This window comes from Zonotrichia albicollis, chromosome 6 (assembly GCF_047830755.1).
Source record: "Zonotrichia albicollis isolate bZonAlb1 chromosome 6, bZonAlb1.hap1, whole genome shotgun sequence".
Taxonomy (NCBI): Eukaryota; Metazoa; Chordata; class Aves; order Passeriformes; family Passerellidae; genus Zonotrichia; species Zonotrichia albicollis.
Window position 1 is genome coordinate 53,201,014 of NC_133824.1, and position 24,905 is coordinate 53,225,918.

Here is a 24,905-nt window from a genome sequence, read left to right on the forward strand (position 1 = left end):
GTAGTGAATACAGAGATTTTTCAAGGAAGGGGAGGTAAGGAGATGAATGTCATTGATATTAGCTGGTGCCTTCAGAGAACTCAAGGCTTGTTGTAAAAATGATAACTTTCCAGTAAAGTTAAGATGTCCATAAAGCCAAGGAACAGCCAAAAGGCCTGATGAAGCATTTTACTGTACATGATACAATCCAAGATACAAATCCTCCTGCCTGCAAGTATTTATACCTGATCAAGGAAATAATGAACGTGCTACTTAATTCAGCAGCCAATTTGTGATTTGCATTTCTTTGGGATTCAACTCTCCTTCACTCTGAAATAGATCATGAATAGCAGCATTCCTTAGCAGGAGGAACTGGCACATGGTTTCCCATACAACGTGCCTTTGGGAAGCATTAGGATGTGTCTCAAAAAGATGGCAAGTGTCAGTGAATGGATACCTCCCCTCTGACACTGCCCTGATGTTTAGTGTTAGGCTTCACACCTTCTTTTGCCCCCTCATGCTTTGTTGTGCCTGTTTATAATAAACTAAATAACCTTTTGTAGTTGTTGTGTTATAATAAACTAAACAACCATTTCAGGTTGTTGTGTTATAATAAACTGAACAACCTTTTGAGGTTGTTGTGTTATAATAAACTAAACAACCTTTTGAGGGCAGGTTCCTGCTGACACCACTTGTTCAGCAGCACCACAGCTGGCACATGGACAGTGTCCTCTGTGTCACTGCAGCAGAGGTACAGCAACACTCTGCTACCTACACGATGCATTGCAGATTTATTTGCAAACTACATGGCCACGGGATGCTTGTGAAATATTTTATATCTTTTATCTTCATTACTTGTTGTAAAAGAGACACAGGAGGAAAGTGCACACGTCTTAGGGTATTTCAATGGATTAAAGATTGTAATTCTGCCACCTCAGTACTCCATGCCTGTGACCCAAGGAGTCCTGGAAGAGCTTCCCCACTGTGTGCATGCACTGGGTGCCAGTCCATGGGGATGGGGAGGCACTGAGGATGATCTTACCAGCGTGGGGTCGATGTCCTCGATGGCCAGGAGCCGGTTGTAGATGCTGTGCACCTTCTCGTACTTCATCCGGCTCTGGGGGAAGGCAAGCACACACTGCTCACTCACCCCCTCAGATCCCCTCCCAGAAGGCAAAACTCGAGCTGAAGACAAAACTAGAATTCTCCTGTTCCCATTTTTCCCTGGCTGAACACTGTGTATGTCAGCCCCTTTACCCAGATGCATATTCTGTCTTGTGCAGACATTTTTCACTTCCCACACTCATTTCCCACTACGTGATTTTCAGGAGTCCTTGAAGTCTTTTTCTGATGCAGTAATGATGCAGCAGAACTGCCATTGCAGGTGTTTGGCACACAAAGACTATGCTTTACCTGTGTCTAAAAGCAATGTGCAGAGAGGTGGGAACACCATCTCCTTAACTCTCCAACCTACACATTTCCAATAGCCCATTCTGTTCCCTGCCAGCTGCAGCCCTCCAGGCTGTATTGTGCAGCCTTGAAAAACCAGGACACAGCATTGAAAACCAAGGAAGGATTTTTCTTTTAAAGGCAAAGGCTTTTTTCCCCCCTCTGTTGTCCTCTGCCCTGGAAAGATTCTTTCACAAGAAAATAAGAGGGCAAATTATACCCCACAGAAGACTCCACAGTGCTCATGTGCCCAGTGGGAAACAGCATTTATTCCTGGTGGAATAAACACCACTGGGGCCCTGCTCCTTGTGGAGGCTCACTGTGGTCTGGGGAAAGAGATTTCTCCAGGGAGCTGCAAGCAAAGGTGGCTCCATCTTCTGCCACAGCTGTGCCAACAAAAACGTCACCTCCCCAAGAATCAGACAGGAAAGCTGCCCTTGATGCCCACTTTTAAAGTGCAGAAGCTGATGCTCTGGGAAATGGAAATTTTTAAGCATTTCACCCTTATGATAATTTCAGAAATACAGTCAATATTGGAATGGAAAGAGAGTGGATTTTCATAGCTTTTCCTCTCCATTTTGTCAGCTTCCTCTCAGAAACACTGAACGAGAATAAGGCTAGAAGAATCAGTAAATTAATTCTACAGAATTTTGTGCACTCAGGATGTTTCAAATAAATGACAGTATTAATGGGAGATGTTATTTGGATTTTAATGTCAGTACACCACTATTTTTGCTCACCTCTTCATAATCTGCATATGCAAAATAAAGAAGCATATTCTTCTTTAATAAAGTGCTGATCGCTCTTTCATAAATATTAGCAGCCTCATCACTGAAAAGTTTAGCATTGTTCATGTCCTGTTATAAAATAAGTATAATAATACAATTGTTCAGCATCTGTGACAATGAAGGCCAATTTATGGAATATCTTCTGTGTGTGACAAGCCCCAGTGAATTTCCATTCAGTGCTCCAACAAAGAGAAAATCATCTCCCCAGTACTTAAGGAATCACAAAATCAGACACAAAAAATCCCCCAAGCCTAAAGCTGGCCAAGATTGAAACAATTTTTCACAATTCTGGTCTAAAATGCAGACATTTTTATTTCTTAAAATTTTTAGTTTCCCCATTTGAAAATTCTGAACATGTCATAACTATGTTTTCACACCCTCCCTCCCTGATTCTGAGGAAAAAGTGAGAGTAGAGCACGTCAGAGCAAGGAAATAGGAGAAAGCCAGTGGCAAGGTGCTTACCCCTTTCTCAGCCAGCAGCTTGCTGGACTGCTCAAGGTACTGAGCTGCTTCATACCAGATGTCTGGGTGATGGCCCAGCACCAGGAGACACTGCTCATAGGCAAACATCACTGTGGGCAAAACACGAGAGGAACACTCCTTGGACATGGTGCCACCATTGTACAACCCAAGCGTGGAATGCAAAATGCATCAAATAAATCAGACAACATCAACACTAATTGGCTTTGAATACAATGGTCACTGCTGCAGTTCTTTTATACTGCCAGGAACTTCATGAACCACAAGCAGCAGCTAAAACCTGCCTTGTCCACAGAGGAACAAGCACAGCTCACTCAAAATCAGCCACAAAATCAGGCTGCAATCTACTGTTCCCTGACCTGCACCAGAGGTTCAGTGGCACAAAACTGTCTCCCAAAATCCATTTCTTACTTCCAGCTTGCCTTTAGCAAAATCTAGATTGTTTTTTATAAAAAAAACCACCCACACAATTCAAGAAACTCCACCAACATCTACTCCAGCACGATCCCTGAACACCAAATCACGTCGTGGCTTCTGCTGGAGCTGAGAAATCCAATTCTCTACGCCCTAGAGACATCTCATTACCTCTTTTTGTTATCAGAGTTTGATCTTCTGTTCGTAGAGGGTTGCTCTTTTCCCACTGGATGTACTTCTTCCACATGTCCACCTGCTGAGCCTCCTGGGGGGTGTTTTGTGGGGGCACGGAGGGAGCGTTGCGGTCCAGGCCCTTCATCACCGTCTCATATTCCTGAAACACAAGCAGGGCTTTGAATTTAAACACATTGAACACTTCCTTCAGGTTATGCTTCCTAAAACAAATGGAAATATTTTAGCATGCCAGCCTTACTAGTCTTTGCACACTTTTATTTGGTGTAAGAACTAAGCTTAATGCTGGCTTGTGGAGTTAAATAGGACAAAGAAAAGTCAACAGAAGGTTGTACCTTTGCCACTCGCCGTGCATTCATGTAATCTCTACTCCTGTCCTCGATCATCTTCTTGGCTAAGTGAATATTGATGCCCTGGAGAAGGGTGAAAAAAGGCATTGGTAATGTGCAATTTCCCTTTGGACATACTGAATCTTAATTTATGCAGGAAAGAGCTTGAAAGGGGATGCAAAAGTGACCAAAGACAAAGTTATTTTAAGATACCCATTTCAAAATATTTATTTCACCTAATAAATATATGGGCAAGAACTTATACCAGAGGATGAACTCACCATTAAAATTCAAGTGCCCTGAAGCACCTCAGCTTATGTTTAAACACTTTTAAACATAAAATGAGCTCCACATGAACTGTTGTGGGTGAAAGTGGGAAATTTTGTCATTTACAATTTCGCTCTTAAATGATGGTCAGTGACTGAGAGCACATGAGCAATTTGATTTTCTGGTACAAGGAGTACCAGGGATTGACCTCCAGGCTCAGAGCTCTGCCTTCTGTTCTGTTCCTGAGGGAACTGACAGCTCTTAGAAGAGAACATGGTTCCATGCAGAGGCTCCTGCCTGAGATGTGTCAGCACTGCCTGACTCCCTCCAGGCCTGCACACATGTCCCACTCGTGCAGAGGGCTCTGCAAGAGCAGCAGGGGCTGGGGCAGCCAGGCCCTGGGCACAGGGTCCTGGCCAGAACAAAAACTTGGGCAGGAAAAGCAGCCACCCCCTGGCTATGCCTGTGTCTGGGTGGATTTTGCTGCTGTGGGTGCCAGGACTGTGCAGAAGATGTGCACAGCTTTCAGCCCAAGTGCAAAGAGGCCCCTGAGCTGGGAAGCAAAGGGAGCTTTGCCCTCACTGCAGAAGCCAAGGCACTGTGTGGGATGGCAAACTGGGCCATGTGGCACACAAACCCACAGGACCAGGCTGAGGGTACAGCAGGACTCTCCCAGGATGCACCCCCAGCTCAGCAGCCATGCAGGTTTGTGTGCCAGATCATCCCTTTGTCACTGAGCCACTTCTCCCTAAAAGTTTTACCTTTAGTTCATTAAAGACTGGTGAGTGACAGGCTGGTATTGTTAGCTGGTGGCTACAGCTGAGCTGAAGGAAAGCTCAGATTACAGCAAATGGCCATCACCTTTCCATGCATGAAGTCTCTGTGCTGTTGGGCAGCTGGGCAATCACCTCCCCCTCAAAGAGCCCTTCTGGTGAGGAACATTCCTTTCCCTGTGCCAGGACACCGGTGAGCAGCAGCCCTGCCCCTGAGGTCAGAGGAGCCACAACAGGACAGACAGATCCCTGTGGCCCAGCAGAGCTCTGGCCCTCAGCTCCCAGCTGCTCAAACAGCCTGAGGGGCTGCTGGAGCTGCCTCAGGTGGGACAGCTCTGAGCCTCGGCTCTGCAGCCTCCCCATGTTCAATGAGAGCAGGAGGAACCAGCAGCGAGAGCCTTTGCTGGCTGTGTGGGAGGGGAAGGGCTGCTTTGTGGGGAAGTTGTGGTGGGGATTTTCCTACACTGGAGAAGGTGTGTCCTGGGCATCCTCTCTGGGGACAGCAGTGGTGTCCCCAAACACCTGTGGGGCAATGAGCTGTCATGGTACATGCTCGTGGCTGGGGATGCTTCTCCCACCCAGAGGCTCTCCCACCCAGAGGTTCTCCCACCCACTAAGCACCACGGCCTTATTAACATGAGAGGGCACCAAGCTCACCACTTGCCTAATTAGCAACAAGGAAAGAGGAACTGGCCCTTCTCTGCTGCTCAGGGCACAGGGAGCCACAGCCAGCAGGAGCTGTATGAGCATCCCTGCAGGGCAGGGCTGAGCACCAGGGCACCCACATCAGCTCTGCACTCACACTGCTGCTGGCTGGGGCTGCTTGGCCAGCAATGTGTTTAAAAACACACTCTGAAGGTGCAGCTCCAAACTGGCCTGAAAGGGCAGAGAGCTGAGCTGGAGGTAGTGTGGGAGCAGACTCACCTGAAGGGGAGCTGGGATGGCTTCAGGTGGAGGATGGTGAGGAGCATTTTTAAGCACTGAGAGCATGTAACTTAAGGCCGTGGAGGAAGCCCAAACCATGGCAGCTGAATGCCATTTACTGTGAGTGGAAGGAGGGGAGTGCCTCCTTGGGGACACAAGTCCTCACTGCCAGCTCAGCTGCTCCACTGATGCCTCACTCACTCACTCACTCACTCACTCACTCACTCACTCACTCACTCACTCACTCACTCACTCACTCATTTACCAGCATTTACCAGCTGGGAAATGGGACAGTCAAATGAATCTCATGGAGGGTCTTTGAAATAAATTTAAAAATCCCTCAGGAGTGATTTTTTGCCACAGGAGTTGGTACATACTGCACACAAAAATGTGCTTATACTGCTGGTCATCTCTTTTATACAAGTGTGTTTAGAGGATATGGCTTGGGCACCATGTTGCATTACAGGATAATTACTTCTTTCTGAATGTCACAAAGAATCAGTTATTGGTTACCTCTTCATATTTGTTATAATCTCTCCAGAGCTGCTCTATGTTTATCATGGGGTTGACACAACCACGCTGGTAAACCCTACGGACAGCTGTGATCCTCTGGTTTTCTGCATAAGATCCTACTGCTTCTCTAAACAGTGGGGAGAGAGAGCAAGGTCAGCTATGACAGGTCACAACTGGCAGCAACATCAGCATTGCATCAACTGAGCTTAAAAAAAAAGTGAATTTTCAGGTACTTACACGCCTTTCAAAAAATTGATGTAATCCACCCAGATCTAGGTGAGAAAAAATATTACATATGGTGAAACCAATGGTTAGCTGTAGTTGTCATAAAGTTAGAAATAAAATGGGTTTTGATTAAGAAAACATACCTGGTATGACATGATTTCCATGCCAATCTTATCCAGAGCAAAATCATATGCCTGAGCCATTTTTTCTCTGAGGGAAAGAACCACAAAGACCATAAAGCAAGTGTTTAGTATTTAAAAAATTCTTTATTTAAGTGTATTCTTTTGTGCAGCAAGTTCTAACCAAACATCAAGGAATCAGAAATATTCAACAGGTGAGAGAAAAAATTGGTATTCAGATAGCTTTAAATTCCTTATTCAGATTCTGTTGGGGTTTTGGTTGTTTGTTTTATTCAAGAATTATAAATTCATTGGTGGCAATCCAGCATTTTAATAGTTCCTGGCCCACCCCAAGTCAGTGGAAATCCACAAATATGACATGAAGCTGAGAAGAAACCAACTGCTCTCCCCATCTTCTCAGCTGACAGAAGCACCCATGGTTTCTTATTTTTTCCCCCTCAGAGTTCCCCAAACCTTTTTGTAATTCTCCAGGAGCCCCAAAGGGCTGGGACAATTAGGAGTAGCTCCCTTGTGTGGAAACTGCCCAGAATACTTCACACTATTTATTTCCCCCAAATTCCAAGTATTTTCCCTCAAATTTAAAATGTTTACAGAATTTCCTTGGTTAAGTTTCAGTGAAAGCTCTTTTTTTCTCTCCCCAACTTTTGTCCTAGCTTCCTTTACTCAAACACACTTCAGTACCTTATTGCCTTCTTGATCACATTTACAGGAGAAACAGAGGAAAGGCAAACTGAATCTCCTAAAACTGTTTCAAAACAGTCATGTAAAAATAAATTAAAACCCCTTGCTTATTTGCTTTGTTAATGCATTACTCATTATAGTGCAAAGAAATTATGGTGGGCTGGGGAAGAAACAGTTTATAGATGCTGGAAGTCACTGGTAATTTCTGAAACTCAACCCACAGGAATACAAACAAGCAAAATGTAATAACTGAAAAGGGATGAAGATTAACATACCCCAACATTCTGACACCCTGAATTTTATGACTTTTTTATGCAAAACTTCCTCCAATTCCTGAACTCTTTACTGCGACTGGTCTCAGCTGGAACCAGTGCTAACTTTTGTGGAGACTGAACAGGACATGGAGGGCAAGGACAAAGAAGAAGAAATGTGTTTCAGGAGTTTCAGGTTTTTGGCTTAAGCACCAACCCCATCTGCAGGGACCTGGCATTGCTACACCAGCCCCTGCACTGCTCTTACCCCACCCTGTTAGAGGAATCCACACTCAGGAACCAATTTTACCCAGCAAGCTCAATTAAAGAGACCTGAATGTTTTCTAAATGCAGATTATATATTAATCCCTCCACCAAAAAAATCCCCAGACAGATTTGTCACCCAGGTTCTTCCCCATACCCTGGTCAAAAATCAAGAAGAGATCCACCATAAAACTAGAATAATTCAGAGCAACTCTGGGAACTTACTTGTAACTAGGTAGCTTCCCCTTGGTTTCTCGTACATAGGAAAGGTAACATTTCCATAAATCAATGTGTAAAACCTTCATAAGGCAGCGCTGAAATAACTGTGCAATACAGCAAGAAGATTGATCAGGATTCCAGACACAGAAATTAGGTTTCTACTTTTAAAGCTATACAAAATGAATTTAAATAGCCCTTGTAATGATGATTCAGATTTATAAGGAAGAAGTTAAACTACTCATTCTTTTGTTCGTATGCAAGGGAACTGGAGAGAATTAAGCAGAGAAATCCCCCTGCACATTTCACTGATTAGAGCTTGGCAGCAACAAGTCAACTTTAGTGCCACTTTTTATCTGTGTTTCACATTCAATGACAGCTACAGAGTTTTTTCAATCTGATTTAGCCCAATCACAAGGTACTTGCTCTTGCTATAGAGATATATTACATATATTAATATGACTCACCTTTTCCACCTTGTCATAATTTTTTGCTTTAATCTACAGGGAAGCAGAAAAAAAACAAATCACTTAAGAAACTATTTTAGAATAGTAGGAATATATTCTTCATACAGTACTACAGCATTCCAGTTTGTACTTTGTCTGCCTAAACCAATTACACCAAAACACCCCATAACGTTGCAAAAATATAATTAAACATACAGAAGCCATGTAAAATTAGCAGATATTTTATTTTTATTTTTAATTCTTCAATTCCAAAATGTAGGTACCAGTAGGCAAATTTGCTTTCTGGTTTGAACCCCCAGACTTAAGCCTTTTATTTCAAGGAACCTGATGCATTCAGAGCACGTATAGATGTAGAGCTTCTAGAACAAGATTTAGTAAAGGGTAAAGCACTTATTTAGAAAATTACTAGGCTAATAAATGTATTCTCCTTGAATATTAATTTCCCAAGGTGCACTTTGCTGCAATCTGCTGATGCTGAATAAGGGAATAACACCCATGGAGAACCTGTTTGTCCCAGCCCCGTGCTCCCTGGGAGGAGGGAGCAAAGCACTCTCACATGGCAGCAGCACCTTCATTCATTCACACACACACCACAAGGGCAGGGGTGAAGTTCAGACCCCAGCTCACAGTTTGCCTTTCAGACAGGACAAAGGAAAGCACGAGATTTTCTGGCATCCTGCATGGATTTGTTAGCTCCAGCCATGCTATCAGGCTAGGCAACCTCTACAGACACACCCTGATGACACAAGGAAAATCAACAACACCCTTAAAAGAGGCCTTGAAATAAAAATAAATTAAAAAAAAAAAAAAAGGATTTGTTATGCTGCGTTGCATTTTTGTAAAGCATCAAACTCCCCTTTAGGATCTCCCTGCTCTTTGTTCACTTGGAGGATTCCCAGCTTTATTGTCCATCTCCCTGAGGAGCACAGTGCAGCAAACAGCAGCACCCTCCGCACCAGGGATTATTCAGGATTTCGCTTCAGAGCATTCCCACTCCAGGGCACAGCAGCAGCATTTCTAATGGATGCACCTAAAATAAGAACACCACGCCTCCTCTCCCCTGAGTGTCTCTACTGCTGCAACACCCCAGCACTGAGAGGCTTCAAAGAGCCATCCCCATCTCCCTCACCCTCAAAAAAAGATCAATGAAAAATGAGAGAATTGAAAAAATATTGAAAAAAAACTTTATTGGCACACAAGGCAGACTGGACCCTTGTGTGTGTACCATACTTGAACTGGAGCAATATCCCACCCAGGCTGAAAGAATTCCACACAATCCAGGATGGCAGGAAGGTAAACCTCATTGTGTATTGCAAAAAGTCCCAAAAAAATTTAAAAAAAAGACATTTTTACTTCATCCTTCTTCTCCCACTCCCTAAAATCTCCTGAGTGAAAAAGAACAAATGAATCTTGGGTTCTATGCCTTAGCACACAGGACAGCTGCCTGCACCTTCCTTCCCTTGTATTTAAGTTAAACATTCAACAAGATATGCAGGATAAATTATCTTTTTTTAAAGAGAGTGAGATAGGAGATAGTATGAATTCTTTTGTGAAAATCAAATAATTAATTCATGGCTCTCCCACTGACAAAAGCCATCACCCTCCGATTATTCAGTAACAAGATGAAAAATAATTTTTAAGAGCTCAGAAGGAAAAGCTGTAAGCAGACAGGGCAAAAAGATGAGTTTGCCTGCCAGGTGCAGCCAGGAAAACAGTGTCAGCAAGTTTAGTAGCTCCTGGCAGCACTGTCACCAGGCAGCATCAAAGGATGGAGCACAAGGAAAAGGCATCAATTAGACTGCTTGCACTTCCCAGGACCAAAGACCTTGAAAAGAAAACTACTTTGCTAAGAAAAGGAGGTATATCCTTCATTTGCATGGGTTATGACTCAAAGCAAAATATTTGCTATGTGATTATCATATATATGAAAAGCTGCTGACCATATCTGGACTTCAAGTCAGCGTTCTATATTTGTTAAATGCACACAAGTGGTTTGGTATCTAAAAATTCAGAAACCATGGTACCAGTGAAGTTAGGAGGCTGGCAAGCAGGATTTAAGAAGAAAAGCAAAGCAATATTGGCCAAAGCTTACTGGATTTCTCAATGGAAAAGTGTGGAGGAGGTTTTACAGTGACTGCTGTGAGGCAGAGAGAAGTTTGATAAGAGGATCCATGTTTACCCCCTGAAAGAACTTCCTACCAAGGTCATTGACATAAAGACCAAGAAAGAAAGAAGGATAAAAAAGAGAAATCTACACCTGCCTATTCCAATGAGAATTTTGTTTGTCTTTCCTGACCTATGAGTGAAGTGTAAACTCAGGGGTTCTGCAAGAAGGTGCAAAAAGCATTCATGCTACAACAAAACCAGGTTTGAAGCCTTCTGAAAATGGAGTGTGCTGCTTTGTACTGTGACTGTCTCAACTATGAGAGAAAAGCATCTCTCCTGCAGGAATCTGCATTTCTTGGCTCACACTCCCATGCCAACAGCCCTGCAGCGCTCAGGGAAAGCCCAGCACACATTTCTTGGTTTTCCTACGACAGACACTGCAACAGGCACTGATGAGATGTGGGAAAGCATTAAAGAACTGACATTAATACTGTAATTTTGTCCTTAAAAGACAAACATAAAGTCAACTGTAAAGATATTTACAGCAGCTTATCCTCCAGTTTCTAAGGCTGCCAGGAGTCCTATTCTGACTGCTTTAATTCAAGGGGCAGGTTTAACCCTCACAAGCTGACACCAAGGAGTGGCTCCACCACAAATCCATCTCCTATCTCAATGAGAAGAGGGATATCCTCATTCCAAGGTAAAATCCATGTAATGAATGTCTCCCCTCCATCCTTGAGGACTACACAACACCACCCAGTCTGACCAGCTCTGCTTGGACATTCCTGTAGCAAAACACACCTGAACCTGCCCTCCTGTGCCCATGACAAGGAGAAATTCCACCTGCTTTGCTAGAAGAGTAACTTTAGATTTGATGCTCCAATTTTGTACAACATTAATTTGTAATATAAGTCAAATTTCTTCCCAGAATACACAATGTAATTCCCTATAATGAGCTTCACAAGCATTGAAGGGCAAATCTTAATCCATAAATTATACAGCACTTCATCCTTTTAAACAGACTTTTACAAGCCACATGAATCATTTCTGATTATGCAAGGCAAGTGATTTTACTAATCTAGAGATTTAATACCAGTTCTAGTTGTCTGGCAACATGCATCACCAGTCTAAAAAGCATCCCTGGTTTATTTTAACCTCTTCAGCTTTCCATCAAGCTCCCAAGGAAGCACAGTTAGTATATGATAATTAAGGACCAGCATGGTTTCATTTATTTCTATATCCCAACTCCATTTTCTTTCTAGCAATTGTTACTTTCCAGGGGAAAAAATATTTTCTCCAGCAGAAAATTTGATGTTCCCTTATTCACTCCCTGCAGCTCTTCCTTGGTGAGGCAGATCCTCTTGCTTTCCTTACTGCTCCCACTGCCCCTGCACTACTCTCCAAGGTTTTTTAGAGTTTTTTGTTTTGGACTCTGCACCCCTGAGACTGCAGCAGCTGATGAGAGACAAATTGGGAGAGAAGAAACACCACAGCTACACAGGTGTTACCTTTTTGAGGATCTTCCTAAAATTTGGCTTTGTTACAAACACTAAATGGTGCACACCATCCTTATTGTTTGGGGTTTTTTAAAAAAATACACAAAATCTGTTTCACAATATGCAAAATTACAACTAGAGTCTAAATAGAAGTATAAATATTGCTTTTGTTTGTTAACTGAAGGGAACTCATTGTGAAAGACTGAATTCAATGACTGAATTCATCCAGTTACATGACTGGGTGTTAAATAAATAATTAAATAAATAAAATTAACATTTGAAAAATAATATCAGACTACACAAAATTTATCACCACTGAATCCATTTGTGCTGACCATTTTTTTTTTTTTACATCTTGATTGTTAGGGTAGAATAATCAACTCCCCACTGTCAAGCCCAGAACTGTGGATAACAAAATCCATTCACATTTCTCTGTTTCCAAAATACAGGCTAGGGACCACAGCAGCTCAGAGCACCTCAAAGGAGTGGCATTGGAAAGGATGGAGATGTTCTCTGTTCTATCTTCAGCACATTCAGCCTTTTGCTGCTTGCTGAGGCTCCCAGACAATGAAATGTGGCAAACTCCTTTGGCTCCAGCTCAGGGAGCAGCAATGGCCCTTGCAAACAGCAGCCCAAGCTCTGCCCACACACACGAAATGCAGCAAAAAGGCAGGGCTAGCACTGCACCTCCCTGTGCTCATTAACCCAAGGAGGCTGCACTGTCACTGTCTAAAGAACTGGATGCAAAACTTCTTTTATGGATGCTGAACAAAGCATATATTTCTTCAATCCTTTCTTCAAAACCATTAGTATGTGATTGCAGATGCAATTTCTGTAATGTATTGTTTGGCTAAAATTTGTACCAGATAAGGCTTGAATTATCAGGTATTTCTGCTGTCCTCATTCAGAGTTTTAATATTCCCTGTGAAAATACAGCTTTTATCTTGCTATTAGTAAAGCCTGCAAGGAAGAGATAGAGTACACTGACCATGGGAAAACTCATTTTCTCAAAAGACAGCAAGATGAGATTCTACATATTTTCATTCAGAACTGTAATTTTTCACATTCACCTGGTAATATGTTTCAATTTCAAAGTCTGCCATAAAAGTTCCTTAAAATTATTCTAAATTAAATGCCTCCTTACTATTTAGGACTACTTCTAGAGCTTGCAGAACCATGGCATGAAAATTTAAAAGTCATGTTGTTTCCACTAGATATAGCACATGAAAAAAGGATTCACACACAGCTGCCAAAATACCCCATCTGTAATGCAGAGGGGAAAATCCCCACTATTTTATAATCTGCTTCTGAGGAAACCTAAGAACAGAATATTTCAGTGGGAAGGAACCTAGGCTGGTCACCCAGTCCAACTTCAGGGCTGACAAGAGGCTCAGGGATGTTCTTAAGGGCTAAATGACACTTAAATGTAATTTACATGTCCAAATGACACTTAAAGCCCAGCAGGCTCTGGGCCACCTCTATGGGAGGCCTGCCCCAGTGTTCCACCTGCTTCCTGATCCCCATCATCCTTGAGGTGTCACATACACTGTATTTATAGCTAGGTACACTTTCTATTTGCTCACAGTATTTAAGAATAAAAAGCTTTACAGTAACTGAGAATATTGGCTCTGTTAATGAAGCAAAGCTGCAGTTCTGTAAATCCAATTACCAGTTCATATCCTGCACCCAAAAATAGTTGAACAGGCACTTACTGAACAGATAGTGAGAAAGCTGACTTTTAATAGCAAAATTCTGAGCCACATTACCATTTTCAACAGAAAAAAAGTGGTCATGTCTACAGGAAAAATGATAATTAGGAAATGAAGGGCAGTAATTTTCATAGGGAGCCAAGTGGCAGCAGGAAATGGGGACAGGGCAGTGGCAGAGACAGAGCCACTGCATGAATGGGCAGCAATATGCAAAACTGCTCCTCAATCTCTTAACTTCTTGAAAATTCTCATTACAGCTTCATCACCCCAAGCCTTTAATAAAACCTGCAACTGCCTTGAGAAACAATTAACCACAGCATATCAAGGTAACACACTCTACCAACATCTCTCCTCTGAGGGGCAGCAGCCTGGAGAATCTCTGACTAACTGCAGAAATTACACTGAGGACTTGAAAAGGCTATTTCTGAAACTGCAAACAAAAAACTAGATTTATCTGGAAGTCTGGGAAAGAAAGGAACCCAGGGGGCCTGAGGGTGAGGAGGGAGCAGCTCAGAGCAGAAGGCTTTGGAAAAGGGTGCAAAAGAAGAACTTGTCAAATGCCCCTCTGCAGACAAATATTCCCCAGTTAAAGTGTTAAGAGTCATTCTTAATTAGAAAACCTATGTAAGCAAATAATTACCAACTGAAAAAAACTGCAAGTGGAAGATGTTTTTTTGTTTAATCTATTAGACTGAAAGGCCCAGTAACTTTCATTTTCAGAGGTATCAGGAAAGGAATCAATCCACACAAATACTTGAATAGAAAGTGCTGAGGTATGAGCAAACTGCATTGCAGAAGTGCAGGAATACAAGGCCTGAGGATGCTGACAGCCTATTTGTTACTTACAGCAAACACTGATCTAGAAGTGATGAAGAATTAATGCACCACAGTAAATAAACTTTGTTACTAATCATGTAGTTTGGAACATAAAAGAACTACCTATCTATCTAATTCCTAAATACCTACTCTAGTGTCAAGGGCAAATGCTTTGCTAACAAGAGCTCAGAGACAGAGCTACTAAAACTAGCAATTGTGCTTTGGTTTACACCTTGGTGCAATTTGATTAATTTTCTATTAAATAGAACATTAGAAATAGAAATAGAAATAGAAATAGAAATAGAAATAGAAATAGAAATAGAAATAGAAATAATAGAAATTTGCTTACTTCTATGAAATAGAGAAATCTGCAGGAGCAGCATCTGCCCCTACCCCCTTACAAAAACTGCTGGCTCTTGGTCCTGCAGGGAAAGCCTTCCTTCAGGTTAGTATTTTGAAAAGAATGCACAATTTTCAGGCACCACTCTCAAGAGACTAGATAAAGGGTGTATAGAGAAATATTTATTTACAGGCTCCCTTAAAAAAACCAAACCTGCAGTGACAAAACTCTTCAGTGATTTTTTTTCTGGTTGGAAAATGATTCTGAATTGCAATCACTGATTCACTCCCTACTTCATTTATTTCAGACATCAAATACATCTCTTTTGTTTTTCATCTGATTATAAAAAACAAGCAATTTCTCATGTGTCATTTCTCTTTCTTCTTATCTACAGCATCCTACTGTTCTCTCTTCTCATTTTGGGGTTTTACTTTGTTTCCAGAACACACTTTCATTTAAAAAAACCCAAGACACCCCCACCCCAATTGGGAGTTCTGTTATGACCTGCATTGCTGCTCTTCCTGACAAACTGGGCCCCAGTACTGCAAACATCTCTCACACATCAGGAGTGAGGCGAAGCTGCAAAACCAGCCCTGTTAAATCATGATGAAAAGCACACTCTCTGCTCTTCAAAACAAACACGGTGTCACTTCCCTTTCACTTTAGCATCTGACAGCTCTGGCATTTCTGCCCAGAAATTGGGGGTGAAGAAGAGAACTGCTCCATGTCTAAGTTTTCTTTTCCTGTGAGTCTACTGCACTGGCTGTTCTTTGATGAAGCTCCCAGATACACAGCTCACATCAGCACTGCCAGCTTTTTTCCCTTGCTCTGTTTCTACCCACTCTATAATATATTCTCCAACTTAGGAAAACCATTATCTTTTTTTATTTGGGCAATCTGCCCATTATGAAATGGAATGTAATATTAGCTGTATGAGGTAATTTACAAATGCTAAGCACCCACTAGGTTCTAGCCAGATTCTACTTCATACCCAGATTCTCAATCTCATTTTAATGAAAAGTCAATTTTCGACATGCCCTGTGGCTTGTAATTTCCTCTTCAATTTCACACTCCCTTTAAGGCACGGCAGAAAACACCACCCCACATTCACAGCCCTGCAAACTTGCTTCCTTCCCAACTTAGGCATTTTGGTTTTTCCTGTGTGCTTTAGTTCACTTCTGCTGCTCATCCCTTTCCCAATGTCCCTTGTACCTTCCAGAAGCAGTGGGATGTTCCAGGATGTGTTTTTGGATAGCTAATACCCCCAGATCTACTGGGATCCTTTGCAGCTCTTAGGAAGTATGCAAAGCAGCAGTGCTTTTCCTCCTAGAATTTACTTTTTATCATTTAACTCTCAAATTATAGGATCAAAAGCACATTTAGCACCTATGGATTGCATGATAATCTCTATCTAACATGACAAAATGCAATGAGATAGATTAAAGATTTGCAGTCTTAGCTGCTGGCCAGATCACTGAAGTTTTAAAGTTTCATTAAGAGGGAAGACTAAAGCCAAGGTATTTGGCCCATCTCATTGGGCTAGAGATCCCTAATTTGTAAAATCAGAAAATTACACCATTTGTCTACTTCAATTGCTTCTCAAAAGCGAACAGTCCCTCAGCAGGGCCCATTGCAATTGAACACAGGCACTCCTCTAATGCTTTTTCCAGCTGATTTAATAAGATTATAGGCACCAGTGCCTATTATCTGAGGAGCACAGACCCACTGAGTCTGCCAGTGCCACCACAGGCCCTACCCCAATAGAGATGGAATAATAATAATAATAAGCACCCACTATGTTCTAGCCAGATTCTAATTCATAACCAGATGCTCAATCTCATTTTAATAAAAAGTCAATTTTCATAATAATATAATCCCAAGCTGGATAATAATCCAAGCTGGAAATTCCTTGCTACACTCAGACCTAAAAACAAGGCAGGGATCAGAGCACTGCAACAGATTACATGGAATAAAGGGTATGTGAGGCATCACTACCTAGGGGAAAAAGGCCAATTGTTCCTCTCACACCTTACAAGGCTGTGACCTAAAATGTAATTTATGAAGACTCTTAATTTGAAATCATTGTGTTTTCTCATGTCTATCAGAAATCAGTGTCCATTACAGTAATGTACAGCTATTTAAAAAAATCATTCCTGCTTTCATTTTGCTATACTCAAATTCTTTAAGAAAGTGGCAGTTTACTATGTCATTTGAGGTTATAGCTGGGGAAAATGAGGTGTTTTAGGGGGCACAGAGTTCCCCATTAGGTTTATAGTTTTATAATTTCTCCCTATACTCATCACATGCCTACAGTTTGGACACATTCTTTTCAGATGAAAAGGGTTTGCATAAAAGGGCAGAAAAGAGTAAGTTTGATAAGCAAACTGTCAATTATAGTGTTTCAGACAATTTTTTTTAGTAAAATATGGCTATCAAATCATAATAATTCTAATGGAAGAAATCTCTGTTCATTCACCAAGCATATGTTAAAAGTACACCTGAGCAATTTACAATTTCAAAGAGATCCTAGAATATAAAATATTTTAACAGCTACTCATCTGTAAGGCAGCCTCCACAGGGACTTAGAAAAAGGGCTGCTAACCCAAATGAAGATATCTTAAGACCAGAAAGAATTGCTGCCCTTTTGAGTGGTCAAATTCATTCAGTGGCCATGCATTCATGGCTCACATTTTCTAGCATGGAAGTGGTTTCAGAAAGGCTCTCCCCAGTAAATCCAGCCAAACAAGCAATTCTCCTGAGGAAAAGGAATACAGGTTAGTCAAGGAGTTAAAAATAGGTAAAAAAATAGATGATGTAATTATGTCATGCAGCATAATCTTACTCTTATAATATTAGCACAAGACCAGCTTGGCCTGTTAGCAGAGAACAAATTGTTCTTAATATTTTGCCTCTGTTCTTAGAACATAAAGAGCAATTTCCCAATAATTTGTAGCAGAAATGGCCCAGAGAATGGTTCTCAAAACCATTAGACTGACCCTCAGCCTCCAAAAGTGCCTCAGGGCTCTCAGGTCTGACCACAGGAGCCACTGTCTCATCACAGGAAACCATCAATCAGAAATGTTCAAGTTAATAGTGCAGAATAATGCTCAGGCACAAGCAATTCTCTGCAACTGCATCCCAGCATTGATTTGCAGCTGACAAGATGTTGTATGTTGTACATTGCATTACAAAATAAAGCCCAGCAAAGGTAACCCACCAACCCCAAAGCAAGCACACTTCAAACTGCAGGGCCATGAAATGAATCTCTAAAGGAAGGGATGTGCTTCTGGCTTTGCCATGGATTTCCTATGAAATCATTAACAGGATTAGGTCAATCATTTACTAAAGAAGGATAATAACCGGCCTCAGATGATGACTGAGCTGCTTTGGTTTACATGAATGAAGTATTCCATTAATGAATTTCTTCCTGCTGAAGTTCAGGGAAGTTGTTTTTCTAATATCAGCAGCTGCCCTCATCAAAAATCTTTCACATGTCTGTCAGAAATCAAGGAAATTCCCCCATGTCTTTTGTGAAAATGCATAGTCTTAATCATAATTACTGGGAAATCTCATCTACAATTTATATTGGAAAAGGAAAGACTCTATCTGAAGAGTCAATCACAGAATAAACACCCAGCTTTCTGTCTTTTGGCCATGAAGAGAAAACAGACTTCATTATAAAAACAGCATTCAGTGGTAAAACAGTTTCCTTCAAAACAGGAGTTTTACTGCAGGGTCTCAATATCTAGCAGCCATATCTGGACTGATCACCAACAACCTCATCCGAAATCACATGAACAATGCAAATCTTTTTGGTAAAAACTTGATCCAAAACTTTCTCTGCACAACTATTCTGGATCCTCTTTCCAGAATAGTTGAATTTGAGTGTAATTAGTGTCCTGGCTGATGAGACTGCTTCTATTACAAATCCCTCAAGTTTCTAAAATATTTAAATGCTATGCTGCTTTTCCCCTTAAACACTGTACAAGTTGAGTTTTTAAAGTGGGTTTCTCTTCTCCTTCCCTAAATTTCAGCTTCATGCCCTCAAAGGTTAAAGCTAAGGCTGCTCAACTTCCTTCATGGGAACTTATTCAAGAACCAGGATCAAGACAAAAATATTTGTATAGCAACTTTTAAATCTATGAGTTGATGTTAGTGCTTAGATAACTTAATGACTTCACACTTGAATAACTGGCTATGCAGTGATGCACTGAAGTTGGAAAATAAAACCACAGATCACACATGCCCATGCTTAGGTGACATTGCACTGAAATGTGAGAGGGGATGGCTCTACACTGAAGTCTTTTAATTTTACAGGTCAACTCCAAATGACTGACACTTTATGTAAGGTTCCTGTCTGCTTGTGGGCTTTTTCCTATACACTCTGTGCTATCAGAATGATAGGATTCAAACCCATTTAAGGCAGCTGCATTCGAAGACAAAAGACTTGCAAAGACAATTCATTCTGTTGTTGCTATCTGAAACTCCCTGGTGTTGGGTTAGCAGAGAGAAGAGCTGCTCTGATGGCAATTTCAGTATCACAGTGGTGCTAACACGCATTTCCCATGCAGCCCAGGTAGGTGCATTTTCAGCTTATTTCCTCTTAGGAGGAAGATGAAATGCAGAAACCCATCATAAAAGCAGTACAGAAACTCACTTGTAGCCTAAACAAGAGAGATGGAACATCACTGACCTCCCACCTATCCCCCTGTCATTATACTGAGAAGAAATACCAGGAGTTAGGGTCATGTATTTAAGCTAAAGCTTCTGCTTTTGGGGTCATGAAGAGAAACTGGCACAGGTAAACCCCCAGCCTTGACCCACCTGCTAGAAAGAACACCAGCTTACTGACCAGAATGTGCCACTTTTACAGACACCAGTGCACAACAAACAAATACTGCTGGCAGTTCTGCTCCTCCCCGAGAGAAGACTCAGAACAATTACAGCTTCTTCGCAGTGAAGCCCTGTTTGGTACTAATAATCTCATTTTTTTGTTACTTTTCACAGAGAAAAGTGTATTTTCTTCTGCACCCCATCACCACCAAGTGCTGGCCATGCAGAATGAGACACATAGCAGGGAATTGCTGTTTTGAGAGAGCAGAACATCTGTTCAGTATGATACTCCTCTCCCCTACCCCTCTAACCAGGCATTTTGGGGCTTTTCTGCTGATCATTCAGAAGCCCATGGTAAAGTGCTCCAAAACCTTCTACAGAGAAGAGCCTCTTTGCTAGATGAACAGCAGGCAATTATCTGATTCAGGACTTGACTCTGACTCCTAGGTTAGGTGCATTTTTATGTAAATACAGAATACATTCAGACAGCACTTGCATTATAGAATGCTGCAAATGCCTGCAAAGAGAAAATTAAAGCCTAGTGTTAAAAATGGTATGTAGGCTCCTAGCTAATTTAATTTGCATGGAAGCACATAAGGGATCTCAGAAATCCCAAGACAGCTCTTTTTTCTTTTTCTTTTCTATTTTGCTGCTTTAAGCCAGGATGCCAAGAGCAGGTTGGATATAAAAACACCAAGCACACATCAATCCCACAGCACTCTGGGCACATGTCATCATGGTGATGCAGCAGCCTTAAAAATCCATTCTGAAGGCTCAGCACCACAAAAGCTCTGGGATGGACTGAGTCAGGCAGCACCTGAGAACTGACTTCCAGTACTTATTACTGCAGAAATCCCTGCTCACAGGTGAAAACCTGCATTTTCTAGACACTTACAGCAACTCTGCCAGCCTGGGAGGCAAACACAGCCACCAGCACAGGGTTCAAGCAGCTGCAGCAACTCAGCAGGTGCTCAACGTTTCTGTGCATTGCAGGCACAAAGGCACACTCCAGGCGCAGTGAGAAATGTTTGACTGTGAAGCTTGTGCAGAAATGACAGACTGCTGGAAGTCTAAGGACACCTCCTCAGTGCTGGGTCTTCATTTGAGTCAGAGAAGATCAACCAGAATTATCAAACTTAATTATTTGAAAATACCAGCGCTTTTCTCACTGACAAATTAAAAAAAAAAAAAACCCACAGCTGACCTTATTCACAACTTTTCTAGGGGTAAACCCAAACTTTGGGAGCATCAGTACAATGACAAATAAGTATGTCATCTCTAACTTCGTGCCTTTTTTCTTTTGTAAATAGCTGATTTTTTTTAACAGCTAAGACCCACTAGCACAAAACTTACCTCCATTTACTTAGTGCCAGAAAAAATATTCCTGAATTCAAGCCAGCTAATTTTAAAGTTCTACAGTATTTCTCTTTCAACACCCATCCTGTACACATACAAAAAAGCATGTGCTTTTGTGTATCAATCTGAAATTGAATTCCCCCCACCCCAACAAAAAAAGTGAGGCCTGAATTAAGTTTAGTCACACCTTGTGAGGGAGAACTTAAATTTTTATCTTGTAACAATAAATCATACAGTCTGTTTCCTGCTCAGGCTTACAAGCACTGATATTTTATCAGTAGGAGATACTGTGGAATATTCTGAGGTGCCTGCCCATCCTGCTCAAGGCCTTCTGTGCAGATTTTCATTGGAGCTACAATTATTGATAATTTTGCCCTGGGGAATGGTAACTGGTGGATACAATCATGGGCAAGTAAGGTACCAGGGCAGCAATTTCTTCTGGGGACCCTGCTCTGCATTTAGCTTGCACCCACTGCACTTCTTTGGGTGACTTGGACCAACAAGTCATGCATTTGAGACTATTTTAAGAGTGCATTTTTACAAAAAATAAAAAAAAACTTAAATAGCTAGTAGGGTTTTCCAGGGCATCTATGTGTGCTTTTAAACATTCTTCCCTGTGTATTTAGAACCAGTCCATTTGAACTTTATGTTTTTCATTATAAATGGACTGCACTTTCTCCTAGTCACTTTTTATCTAACTATTGGCCATCATCACAAGGAGTAAGAATATTGAGCACAATCCTTCAACTAGACAGAACTTCAAATTCCCCAACGCACAGTGAGTCAGGACCAGAATGACAAAATGCCCCCAGTGGAATGAACCCTGCCAGACTGAGGCTCTCAGGGCAGGGCCTGCTGCTCTGATGTGCTATGAAGGAAATGTTTCCTCATGGAGGAACCTGGCTGCACTGGCAGCCTGTGCAGGGACACTTCCAAAGTCCACTGCTGGCAACTAAAACTGTTCATTACTGCAGTGCCATGGGAAAATCTTGGGAAGGGCTCAATTGACAAAGCTGGTGGAAGGAAAACTGCAAGCTAAGCTTCCAAAAGCAATTTTTTGTGAACTTATTCACTGTCACTCATCTTCAGCTTGTATGAATTGTATATTAGAAATGCTTAACACCTTTAAGTAGCAGCAAGCCTATATATATATTAAATTCCCATCATTCTAGCCCCTGCTGCATTAACATAATAGCAAGGCTGCTTGGACCTCAAGCTCCTGCATGCTGTAATGCAATTTTCTGTGATACAACATGAAAGAGTAACCTACAGAGGCTAACTAAACCATGTCTCAGGGAGTTTAATAGAAATTAATTCAGAACTGTTCCCACAATATAGTGCTCATCACAGGCTGTTAAATGTACTTGCACGCTTTACAAATGCAATACCAGCAGCTATGCAACTGCATAAGCATAATTTAGAGACAGCAAGAATACCAGATTTTTTCTGCAGTAACTGCAATGCTAAAAAGTCTGTAAGAGATTAATTTGAGATTTATTTTTTAGATCAAATCAGTTCCATTTCAATACCAGGGAATCTACCCCCCAGTGCCCTTGCTGCCCCATCTGGAATGGTCAGGACAAGAACACGTCTGAGCTGTGCAGGGACAGCTTCTTGCCAAGGCCTCCTGGGCCTCCTCAGCATCTGAAAGATGAACTGCAAGCACACATGGCAAGATCCAGCATCCAGCAAGAGCTGAGATTGCCAATTCTTACACTGAGTGACAATTCTTACACTCCTGTACCTGCCCATAAAAACACACAAACACAGGACTGTGATGGGTAGGCAGGAATGCAGAAAAGGCAGGCCAATACTGGGATGAAGACAACAAAAATGAAGAGGAAATCCAGCTTTATCTTCCCACTCCTCCACACACAGCACCAAGGCATGCTTTTGCACTCAGGCTGAAACTGCAGATAATAAAATCCTTTTCACTGAAATTCTAAATATATTCTACACACATTATTTTTCTAAGTACTTATACACTTTTAGGTAGCCTGAGTAAATTACCTGTAGAAAATTTGCACTGATAAGCTCACCCACTCCTATCCTACTCTATGATTTAAAAAGAACATTATGCTGTGTGACCTTATAATCTAAACATATATACACACACAAACACACAGGCATATGCATAGTCTGAGAGATTCCTCAGGAATCCACAGGCATAGAACCTATATTAAGTCTGCATTTAACTATAAAAATTAAAATAATCAAAATCCTAAATGAAGAGTTTGATGTTTAAATGCAGCTCCACTGAACACAATGAAGTTAGCTAGCAGGTTAACTTCCTGTCTGTTTTATCTGCAGGACAGCAAATATACAACTACACATCTGCCACCCCATTTTTGCAAATCTAAATTTCAAACTGAGAGTTCATTTTTATTTTCTTTAAACAGCAAAAATGCATTTGAAAACCCATACTTCGAGGGTGAACAACAGCTAAAGGAAGTTGACTTTGTTGCAGTGTGGACATAGAAAATACTATAAACTGAACAACTAGGCATTATTTTAGTCCAAATGCAAGACCTGAAGTGTATTTTAAGCAATGTGTTCATTCTCACAAAAACCAGTACAGAAGTATCAATTGTTTATAGCAAGAATGTACAGACATCTCTTGTTCTAGTTTCACACACTGGAAACTATTATTTCTGACTCTCTATTTCAAGCACTGATGCAAAGCATAAAGAACTGACTGAGTATCTTGTCCTCATTAGAACCTCAAAGTTTCATCCAGATATATTATAGGAATTGAAGGAGGTAAGACACTTGATCCTCCATCACAGTATTAAACTTCATAAATTAGCTGATTGAGAGGAATAGTTTGAATTAAGGATAAAAAACTATGTAATTTAAACATATGTACGAGCTGCTTTGCTGGGTGAAAGCACGAGTGAAATTAGCCCACATCCTCAGCACACTAACTCCTCTCCTTTTGGAGGATGTCAGAGATGTTTCAGCTCTGAAAGCCTTGAGCCCAGCAAGGCTTACATTTATGTTACATTTATGATGTTCCAATGAACCCCAGAAATGCTCCCATGCTTTTGTATTTCTCATTACCAAACCAGCTAAACCCCACTACAGATCAGACTGAAATTACTCAGCTTATTAGAAATAACAGAGTAAGAAAAATTCTATAGAAATAATAGAATAATTTCTAATTAGTTATTTAATTACAAATTAAGATTTCCTCATGTGTAGTTAACTACATGTACATAATGTGCACAAAGCAAATGCTACCTGTGCAATGTTACACAGTTATGGACCAATGGATATTTCTTCTCACTTTTGAATTGCTTTATGTAAGAAACAAGAAAAAAAAATCACAGGATGTTAGATACACAAGCCATTGCAGAAATCCAAAACTGTCACTGGATATGGAGCACCCATCATTCTGAGGCCACTGGTGAGAAAAATCAAGAATAAAATGAGGAGGAAACCCAATGCACTCTTGTAAATGAAGGCCACTGGTGCTAGGAGGACACAGGGATGCCATGAGGAAGGACTCGCTTCCACAGAGCTTCCAGCTAAGAAAAGCCACTGGATTTCATCCCAGCTATGACTCAAAAGCCTTCCCACAGTCTGTAAAGACATTCTGCAGCAAACAGTCACACAATATTTTATGTAGTAGCACTAGCAGAGAAGGTTTAACAGAAAGTGTTCTCTCAATCATCATGTTTCTCAAAATCTGAATAAAGATCAGGAAACTCAACCAGCTGGCAGCTGGAAGAGATAGAGAAAAGAATCAAAAGATTACAATTCCAGTTTCCCTCTCCCAGGCAGATGGAGAACCAATCCATGGCAAATACAGCTTACACAAGAAACCTGGTTTTACTTCTGGTTCTTTCAGGCTCTGACATAAGAAGCCCAAGTTCGTGCTGACCTGACACTCAGATT

At 41.3% G+C, this 24,905-nt stretch overlaps 1 protein-coding gene across 1 annotated transcript in view; it reads right to left on the reverse strand.

Moving 5' to 3' along the window:
* Positions 1–24,905, reverse strand: part of CSTF3 (cleavage stimulation factor subunit 3) — a 45,659-nt gene that overhangs the window by 7,296 nt on the left and 13,458 nt on the right. The window contains exons 4-13 of the mRNA XM_074543809.1: positions 8,353–8,385; positions 7,895–7,992; positions 6,477–6,543; positions 6,346–6,380; positions 6,109–6,235; positions 3,638–3,715; positions 3,282–3,444; positions 2,679–2,788; positions 2,169–2,285; positions 1,022–1,096 (exon numbers count right to left, since the gene is read on the reverse strand). Of these exons, the coding sequence (XP_074399910.1) occupies positions 1,022–1,096; positions 2,169–2,285; positions 2,679–2,788; positions 3,282–3,444; positions 3,638–3,715; positions 6,109–6,235; positions 6,346–6,380; positions 6,477–6,543; positions 7,895–7,992; positions 8,353–8,385 (903 nt within the window). The remainder of the gene's footprint in view (positions 1–1,021; positions 1,097–2,168; positions 2,286–2,678; positions 2,789–3,281; positions 3,445–3,637; positions 3,716–6,108; positions 6,236–6,345; positions 6,381–6,476; positions 6,544–7,894; positions 7,993–8,352; positions 8,386–24,905) is intronic.